This window comes from Chenopodium album, chromosome 5 (genome assembly GCF_948465745.1).
Source record: "Chenopodium album chromosome 5, dcCheAlbu1.1, whole genome shotgun sequence".
Taxonomy (NCBI): domain Eukaryota; kingdom Viridiplantae; phylum Streptophyta; class Magnoliopsida; order Caryophyllales; family Amaranthaceae; genus Chenopodium; species Chenopodium album.
This window is the reverse complement of record NC_137838.1, coordinates 4,865,133-4,874,555: the sequence shown is the minus strand read 5'-3', so window position 1 is coordinate 4,874,555 and position 9,423 is coordinate 4,865,133. Positions and strand designations below refer to the sequence as shown.

The window sequence follows — 9,423 nt, the reverse complement described above, 5'->3', positions numbered from 1 at the left end:
GTGAAGAGAAGGAATAGTCACAAAATGCGTAACACATACTAGATTTGGACCGTAGTACATTACACAGACATAGCATATTACTAATTTACTATAGTAGCATGGAAGCTTGCCTGATTATGAACTGTAAGTAATTCACATCGATCAGCATAAATTTACACCTTTTCATTGATTATCACAATCATAGCATACTAACGTAACAAAGAGTTCCGGAGGCCAACGGCATAGAAAAAGTTACAGATTTGGAAAGTTACTAGTCGTAGGCTCGTAGCACTAGCACTTCCCTAATGAATCATGTCATACCAAAATGTTACATATAAGGCTAGGGGATCTTGTGGTTGATATACTGGCCAAGTCCCCATTGTCACTGTTTTCTTCCAATGTAAGTAATAAAGTCAGGTCGTTTGTAAAGATGGATACTCTCATACGCATATTCTCTCCGGTTTTTATGGTTTGTCACCTTTTTATTGTACTGTAGTTAAAGCCACTTAGTGCAAATTTGCTTGAAGAAAATTTGTAACAAGTGTAGGATCGATTTCTTTTTTATTTGTTGACCTTCGTGGTCTTCTTTTCCTCACTTTAGTCAAAATGCTTGTGCCCCAAGTCTAACAGTAAATTGATGTACGTCTCATCACTATAAATTGCTGTTTTTTTTTTTTTATTATTTTTTTAACAACTATAAATTGCTGTAGTTAGGTGAATTAAATGAGAGAGTAAAACTTTATTTGCTATGGAGTATTAATTTATCTTTGAAGGAAATGAGAGATTAATTAGCCAAGTGTGACCTTAAATCATTATTACTTGTATGAAATTAGAGTGGATTTATTCGAGTCAAACCAAAAGTAATCATAAGATTCTAAGCTTTACTAGCATGTCTAACTAATCTAAGAGGTAGCATAAAGTTATGGAGGCTAACCGCATTGCAAAAGTTACAGATTACAAAAGTTACAAGTTGTAGCATTAGCATTTAGCAGTTGATGGATCATGGCATAAACAAAAAGTTACATACAGACTAATAAATCTGAGTTTTTCATGTTAGCACCATACTTTCTTCCATCAAAATTAGTTCATGCTACCATCATTACGATAAACCCTAGGCCACGGATATAGAACTTCATGTTTGATTAAACTAGAGATAGTACAACTTTATCTAGATGACTTAGATCGACTATATATGTTGTTCGGACCAGGAGGATTCTCCGGTTGGACATCTTCTAGCCAATGCGATAAACCCTAGGCCACGGATCCGGTAGATGATATACCGGCCAAGTCCCCTACATTAAAACAAAGATGATCAATAGACATTCATAAGGATGTGCAATTATTCAATGTCTCACCACTTGAAAATACGAAAATTACTAAAACAAATAAAACATAGAATGTACCTCTAGTGGTTCATTGGGTAATTCAGCAGCAGGATGAGGTGATCTTTGGGTAGGAGTATGAATATCAATATGAATCTCCCGAGCATCGAAGGTTGCAAGTGTTCTCTTAGAGCGTTGATCAAGCAAGCCTAACACCCCTGGGTAATTCCGAGTGTAAAACACTTTGCCAGTCTTAGTGAACCCGACGAATTCTCTACAATCCTTGACATCCAAATCACATGAAAAAGCAACAGAATCCACCCTTCCAGGATGTTTCAAAATCTCAAATTTCAATTCATTTTCAGAATATGAACTACATTTCGATAAGCACCCTCCCATCACACACAACACATTGCTCCGATGCCAATCGATTACCAAATAAGGGAAGAATTCGAATGTGTCCCGGACCAAATCGAAGGCGAGGCTTCGGCCTCTAATCAAACCCCAATACAAAGTCTCATTAACTAAATATGCTCGACCTGTAATGGTATCATCTATCTGAATACAACATTCAACTTTGGACCAAATGTTGGACCTTAGTGAATAAACATGAGCAATGCAAAATCTTCTATTCTGATATGATAAAATTATCCTGACTACTTTAAAGTCATCAATAGATGATACATACCCAAAACCCCAGAAAGTAGTGGGGCCACTTGTACAAGAATTCCAGAAATTAAAGTCACCAGGGTAGAATTTGTGAGATTGGTTAGTAATAAGGTTATATAAATAGAAATATCTTGCATTATTTTCACCTAAACAGACCAACCCATTTGAAGATCCAACCAATTCAATTTCCCCCATTATTTTCATATTATAAAGCATACCCTCCCCTTCTAAATTAGGATTTAATCGAACCATATTGTTTTCAGCATCATCAATATTAAGATTAATACTAAAGTAAAGATAAAAATCATGATGAGATTGAATAAAGACGGACTCAAGAGGGGTAGAAAGGTTACTAGATATGATATGATCAAGGATGAAATTGACGTTACGACCCCATTGCTTTGAAACTAGCTTACATCGGATTAAAGATTTGATGGGAAGGCGTGGAAGGATGTGCTGAGCTATGATTTCATCTGGAAGATGTTTTTTGACATTGCTATTCTTGCGTTTCTTCAATATCTTCTCTAGTATTCTTAACAACTTCTCCATTTTCTAATCTCTTTTACTCTCTCTCTGTCTGGTTTATGGTTGAAGTTTGTAAAAATGAAGTTGTATGCAACTTTAAATAGCACCGACCTTGGCGTACATCATTAACATCATAAATGCTGTTTGGTGGGGGTTAAAACGTGGCGTTTGACCGTTTGACTGTTTGAGGCAAGTTTGCACCTAGTTTCAAAAAAAAAAAAAAAAAAAACAAATAAAGACATTTTTTTTTTTTTTTTTTTTTTTTGAAGAGAGCTAAAAAAGAAACTTTAAAAAAGTTGAATGGGTTACAAAATTATCCATCGATCAAACCATTGCAACTAATTTGAACAAGGAAAGATAAACTTAAAAAAAAAAAATAGGAAATCATAAAATCAAATGTTATTGGATACTGATGTAGCAAATACATAGTCTATTTTTTTAGTTTCTTTCAAAAAAAAAAAAAAAAAAAAATTCTCATACATTTTTTTTAGTTATATTTAATGTTTTGGGTTAGGGTCCGTTCACATTTACTGAACTGAATTGAATTGAATTAATTACAGCTGAACTGAACTCAATATTTTATAAGAGAATAAAATTAGAAACTGAACTAAGGGCCTGTTCATATTTACTTATTTTCAGTTCAGTTCAGTTCAGCTCTAATCAGTTCAGGTTCAGTTCAGCTCCAATCAGTTCAGTTCAGCTCTTAATTTCCCTCTCTCATAAAATATTCATTTCAGCTTAGTTCAGTTCAGTTCAGTTCAGTTCAGCTCCAATCAGTTCACTTTAGTTCAGTTCAGCTCAGTTCAGTAAATATGAACAAGCCCTAAATTGAACTGAAATTAAACTGAAGTTAACAGACCCTTAGACTATGGGTATGTTTTTAATAATACACTTTATTATCAATAATACAATTAATTAGAGGTACTTTATATATTTTGATATTTATAAAACAATTACTAAAAACAAAACAAACAATACCCTACACGATTGTAATTTTTTTTTACACCTATGCTATGTGTCTCGCTTTTTTTTTAGTTCCTTTTTTTGAGTTAGCCCAATACAAAGTTCTAGTTATGGTTTGGGAATAAAAATTTTACCCTCACAACTCGTACCTTCTAACTCAACACTTTTCTTAGTCACAACTCGGTAACTCCTACTTCGTATTAACCAAATTTTTAAAAAAGTAAACTTTTTTTTTTTTTTTTTTTGAAACTCAACTCTTTAAAACAATTAAAGTTAGTTAAAGAAAATGAAGAAAAATAGTAATGTACGTTAATAAGGAGTAGAGTTTGAGTTATTTATGAGACTTTAGTGACTTGCAACATGAAGTGAATAAAATACGGAGTAATAAATAAGCCAGGGGCTTAGACTCGACTTCAACACTTCAAGTAGTCAAGTCTGTTTTTTCAAAATGTCTCTTTTAATTGAATTACTCAAATTGCTTGTGCCCCAAAGTCTATCCGTAGTACAAAACGTGTAGAAATTTTCACCTCATCACTATAACTTGCTTTAATTAGGTGAAATTTTTGGTTTTGGGATATAGGAGTAAACATTACTCTCACTAGTCTCAACTCAACAATCCATACATCAAACTCAAAAAAAATGCTTAGTTACTCAAACTGCTTGTGCCCCTAGTCTAGCTGGTGTACACTACAAATTTTCTCATCATCTCTAATTTGGTCTCAGCACTACGGAGTATAAATTAGTTAGGATTATTATTTACAAATTTTCTCTTTTTTTTATTAGGTATATCTTGTTATATTACCTCTGATTTTTTTAAGTTGTAACTTTAAAGTATTATTTGAGAAATACATAAAATATTTCAAAGTCACAACTAAAAAAAATTTGAGGTAGTATTTTTTATTTGCTTTTAAAGCAAATTTTAGTCAACTTGAGTCATTGGTTGTATTTGACTTATTGTAGGATTCTCGACAATCTTTTAGGAATGATGAAATATGGAATATTCTTACCTTTCGTCCCAATTAATTTTTTCCTTCTCACTAATTATGATCTCTAAAACACGTAAAAATTATTAAATTTTACTCAATATAATACAACAAGAGAAATCCAACAAGTTCTCACATAGTCACATAATTATAATATTATAATATGGAGTTGTTAGCAAGAATTAATGATCAATTTTTAATTTTTGACTTTATTAGCTAATACTAAGGGAAAATAAATAGGAATGGAGTGAGACAGTGAGAATGTTTCAATTAAAACAGATAGGTATCTTTTAAATTTGTTCTGTAGGCGGGCCTGTTCTCTTACGTTGAAATTCAGTTCAGTTCAGTTCAGCTCAGTTCAGTTCAGCTCCTAATTTCTTTCTCTTATAAAATACGGAGTATTCATTTAAGTTCAGTTCAGTTCAATTCAGCTCAATTCAGTTCAGTTCAGCTCAATTCAGTTCAATTCAGTTCAGTTGAGTTCAGTCAAAGAGAACATGCCCTTATTATCATATACTTTGATGTATTTATATTTACTCTTATGCAACTTTAAAGGTAATTTTACCAAGTTAATATCCTAGAAATTAATTTTAAATTTGATCATATAGCCTGTGGTTCTTTTTCAAGCGTTGTGGTAAACTAGTAATTAAGTCTGTTGATGTTTAAAGGTTTTGATGATGAGGAACTTAAACTACAGCAAACTCATTTAATAAAGGTTTTTCAAGTGTTTGTTTAGTTTAGGTGAAATTGATCTTAGAGATGGAAGATGTAACTGAAACTAAGAAGACTTGAAGAAGTTCTTTATTTGAGAAGGTTATTCGAAACAGAAGAATAGTTCCCTCACAGGAACTGAGTTCCCTAACAGGAACTTGAAGATGGCTGACTAAGATCTTTGGAGGAACTTAGTAAGCGTGAAGCTCAAGTAAACCTACCAGTACAAGCGCGGCAATGACTTAGTTAAGATTTTATCTTGTAGATTCATTGTTAAATATGTTAAGTAGGATATGCATGAAGTCTATTAGAAGCGTGACAAGTTGGCTTGGCAAATAAATTAAAATCGGAAAAAATAAAAGATATAATTCGAAAAAGATTTTCTTTAAACATTTATTTCTTAAAATCGGTTTGTTAAAAAGATATTATACTTTTTAACTCAATCTTTCTATCTTGTTTTTCGGAAAAGATTTTCTTCTAATAATTTACATAAAAACCGTGTGAAAAGATAAGTTAAGTTTAACTTATTTATCTTTAAGAAAACCTACTTTCTATACAAGTAATACGTGTATAAATAGTAGAGAATAAAAGGAGTTGAGGTTTTTGTGAGTTTTATGCGTGAAGAATTTACAGAGCTTTAATTGTGTAAGTTTGCCAAGCTTATCATCTTGTCATATTAGTTTCGGGTTTCATGCATAGCTTGCCTATCATATACTAAGTGTTTTACTTGTAATTGGTTTGGGTTATTTGGGTGTGAGTGATTTTGTTATCATTGCATACAGAGAGAGAGCTTCTGTTGAGAAGTTGGAAAGCCTGTACTTAGGGAGTACGAGAGAGAGTCTAAGTGTGGGACTTAGACTGGGTAAAATAGAGTCATATTCTGTAGCAAGTTTGTTCAGGAACTTGTGAGTAGAGGTTTGATTATAATAGGTTGTAACTTGGTGTTTGCCCTATTATAGTGGAATTGTTTGTGTTTGAAATCCCTAAGGTAGGGTCGAGGTTTTACTTCTAGTTGGGCACTAGAAGGTTTCCTGGTAAAATCCTGTGTGCATTGAAGTTTATGTTTTATTCTGTTTTATAGTTGAAAAAGTAGTCACTAGGAACTCACCTACAATTCACCCCCCCTCTTATAGTGTTCGTCTCAACTAACAATTGGTATCAGAGCAAGGTTCTCACGTGCAAGCAGATAACTTTGCTGAGTAAGTTCCTGGAGAGATGAATTACAAGGAGAAACTTGAAGAAGGGTACTCAACCCAACGTCCACCTATGTTCAACGGTAAGTTCTATGCCTACTGAATTTTAGAATTTTAGACTGGGAATCACTTTCAGGATCTCCTGAAACTAAGAAGGATGCTCTAACTAATTGAGTTATACCTCACTCTCTTATTGATCTTAGTTTTAATACGTACTCTCATTATCATTGTCATTGTTGTAATAATTTCTTTGAATTATTCTTATACCCCCCCCCCCCGTCCCAAATTACTCTTAACGATTTGACATTTTGCACTATTCACACATCTCACTTTGACCATCTTTTTTAGCTATTATATGAAAGTCAATGTAGTCATGTAAGAAGTTGTTGGGTCTATTGTAATGTATAATTTCCTAATATAAACTTTTTATAACTTATATAATTATTTACTAAAAGAAGTTAAAGGTCGGGTCATTTTCGGGTCGGGTCAACTTCGGGTCTTGGGTCAACTTCGGGTCGGGTCGTTTCGGGTCTCGGGTCAACTTTGGGTTGGGTCATTTCGGGTTTCGGGTCAAGGTCGGGTCAGTTCCACTTCGGGTCGGGTTAATTCGGGTTTGGGTCAATCTCGAGTCACTGGTTTCGGGTCTGGGTCAGGATTGCCAGGTCTAGCACTACCTAATAAGTTGTTGGCAAACACGTTTTAAAATATGGTGATGATGACACTTAACATAACAAGATTTCACTTTAGAAAGCTAAGAGCCTAAGATATACAAGTAAGAACAATAACACATTACACTGAGGACATAACAATTATGGAAATTTGAACCCGAGTAAATAATTCATAAGATTCATAGCTTTACTAATTACTAGCATGGCTAATACTTTTGGAGGTCAACCGCATTGCAAAAGTTACAGATTACGAAAGTCACAAGTGATAGCAATATACTTAGCATTAGGCAGTTCATGGATCATGGCATAAACAAAAAGTTACATATATATAGACTAATAAACTAGCTAAAACAGAGGTAACATAAATCTAAGTTTTGATCAAAATTAGTTCGTGCTACCATCATTACGCTGCTTGAATAGAGAACTTGATGTCTGATTAAACTAGAGGATAACTTAATCTAGATGAGTTAGTTCGGACCAGGAGGATTCTCCGGTTGGACATCTTCTAGCATAATAAAGTCGGCCGGATCATCTAGCATATTAAAGTTGTCCAGATCAAGAACATTCTCCAGTTGGACTTCATCTAGTATAATGAAGTCGGCCTGATCAGGAGGATTCTCCAGTTGGACATCTTCTGGAATAGCAAAGTGAACCGGACCAGGAGGCTCCGGTGGTTGATAGACTGGCCAAGTCCCCTATTATATAACAAAGATGATCAATACACATTCAAAATTATACTCAAAACAAACAGAACATAATAGAACATAGATTGTACCTCAGGTGGTTCATTAGGTAGTTCAGCTGCAGGATGAGGTGATATTTGGGTAGGAGTATGAGTAGCAATACAAAACTCCGTATCATTGAAGGTCAAAAGTGTTCTCATAGAGCGTTGATCAATCAAGCTTAACACCCCTGGCCTCCCCCCCAGAGACTTAGCGTAGAACACTTTGCCGGTCTTAGTGAACCCGACGAATTGTTTGAAATCCATGATATCCAAATCACATGAAAAAACAACAGAATCCACCCTTCCAGGATACTTCAATATCTCAAATTTCAATTCATTTTCAGAATATGAACTCCATTTTGATAAGCACCCTCCCATCACACACAACCCATTGCTCACATGAACATCGAGTGGCAAATAAGGGATAAACTTGAATGTGTCCCGGGACAAATCGAAGGCGAGGTTTCGGCCTCTAACCAAGCCCCAATACAAAGTTTCATTAACTAAATTTGCTCCACCTATAATCATATCACCTTCCTCAATACAACATTCAACTTTGGACCAAATGTTAGACCTTAGTGAATAAACATGAACTATGGAAACTTGTCTATTCTCATATAAAATAATCCTGACTACTTTAAAGTCATCAATAGATGATACATACCCAAAACCCCAACTAGTACAAGGTCTACTCGAAGAATTGTTCCAGAAATCAAAGTCACCAGGGTAGAATTTGTGAGATTGGTTAGTAATAGGGTTATATAAATAGAAATATCTTGCTTTTTTTTCACCTAAACAGACCAACCCATTTGAAGATCCAACCAATTTAATATCACCCATTCTTGGAATGTTATAAAACATACCCTCCCCTTCTAAATTAGGATTTAATTCAACCAAATTGTTTTCAACATTTTCATCATCATCAAGATTAGTACAAGAGTAGAGATAAAAAGTATTACCAGATTGAATAAAGAGGGATTCAATAGGAGTAGGAGGGTTACTAGATATTTTGTGATCAAGGGCGAAATTGATGTTATGACCCCATTGCTTTGAAAGTAGCTTACATCGGACTAATGGTTTGATGGGAAGGCGTGGAAGGATGTGTTGAGTAATGATTTCTTCTGGAAGATGCGTTTCTTCTTCAACATCTTCCATTGCATTCTTGCCGTTGCCATTGTTAGGAGTATCTTCCATTTTCTAACCCCTTTAAGATGCTAGCAAATGTGAAATGATAGTGGTTTGAAAAAATGAAGTAGAATGCAACTATAAATACTAGTAGCACCTTGGGGTACATCATTAATGCAGTTTGGTGGGGGTTAAAATGTGGCGTTTCAAGCAAGTTTCTTACTAGAGGGATTAGTTCATTTCACTTTAGTTTAAAAGACAAATTAAGACACTTAAAAAAAAGTCGAATGGGTTACAAGATGATAATTCTATCAAACCATTAAAACTAATCTAATATATATAAATAAAATAGGCATTTTTGGAGAGCATTGGGAGTGCCACGTAAGAAAAGGTATATTTTCGACCAATTAAAAATTAGATTTCTATTTTATTTTAGAATTAAAAAAATCACTCGCCACCTAAACAAAAGTGACGAATGAAATTTTAAATTTTTGCCACGTAGGTAAAAACGACGAATAGTAATTTATTAAGATTTTAATTATTTAAGAACACTAAATTTTA

The 9,423-nt window shown here is 33.9% G+C and overlaps 1 protein-coding gene across 1 annotated transcript; it reads right to left on the bottom strand.

Moving 5' to 3' along the window:
- Positions 1-705: 705 nt before the first annotated feature.
- Positions 706-1,910, bottom strand: LOC145630150 (uncharacterized). Its single transcript, XM_081682399.1, has 2 exons — positions 1,383-1,910; positions 706-1,271 (listed from the first exon to the last, which is right to left on the bottom strand). The coding sequence occupies exons 1-2, from the start codon at positions 1,698-1,700 to the stop codon at positions 1,212-1,214; spliced, it is 378 nt and encodes a 125-aa protein (XP_081538525.1). The 5' UTR covers positions 1,701-1,910; the 3' UTR covers positions 706-1,211.
- Positions 1,911-9,423: the final 7,513 nt, after the last annotated feature.

Bases quoted from the DNA above. Each gene is read 5' to 3' on its own strand.
- LOC145630150 (XM_081682399.1), bottom strand. From the start codon at position 1,700: ATGGGAGGGTGCTTATCGAAATGTAGTTCATATTCTGAAAATGAATTG. The intron at 1,272-1,382 runs GTACATTCTATG...GTTTTAATGTAG, and splicing joins TACCCAATGAACCACTAGAG to GGGACTTGGCCGGTATATCA.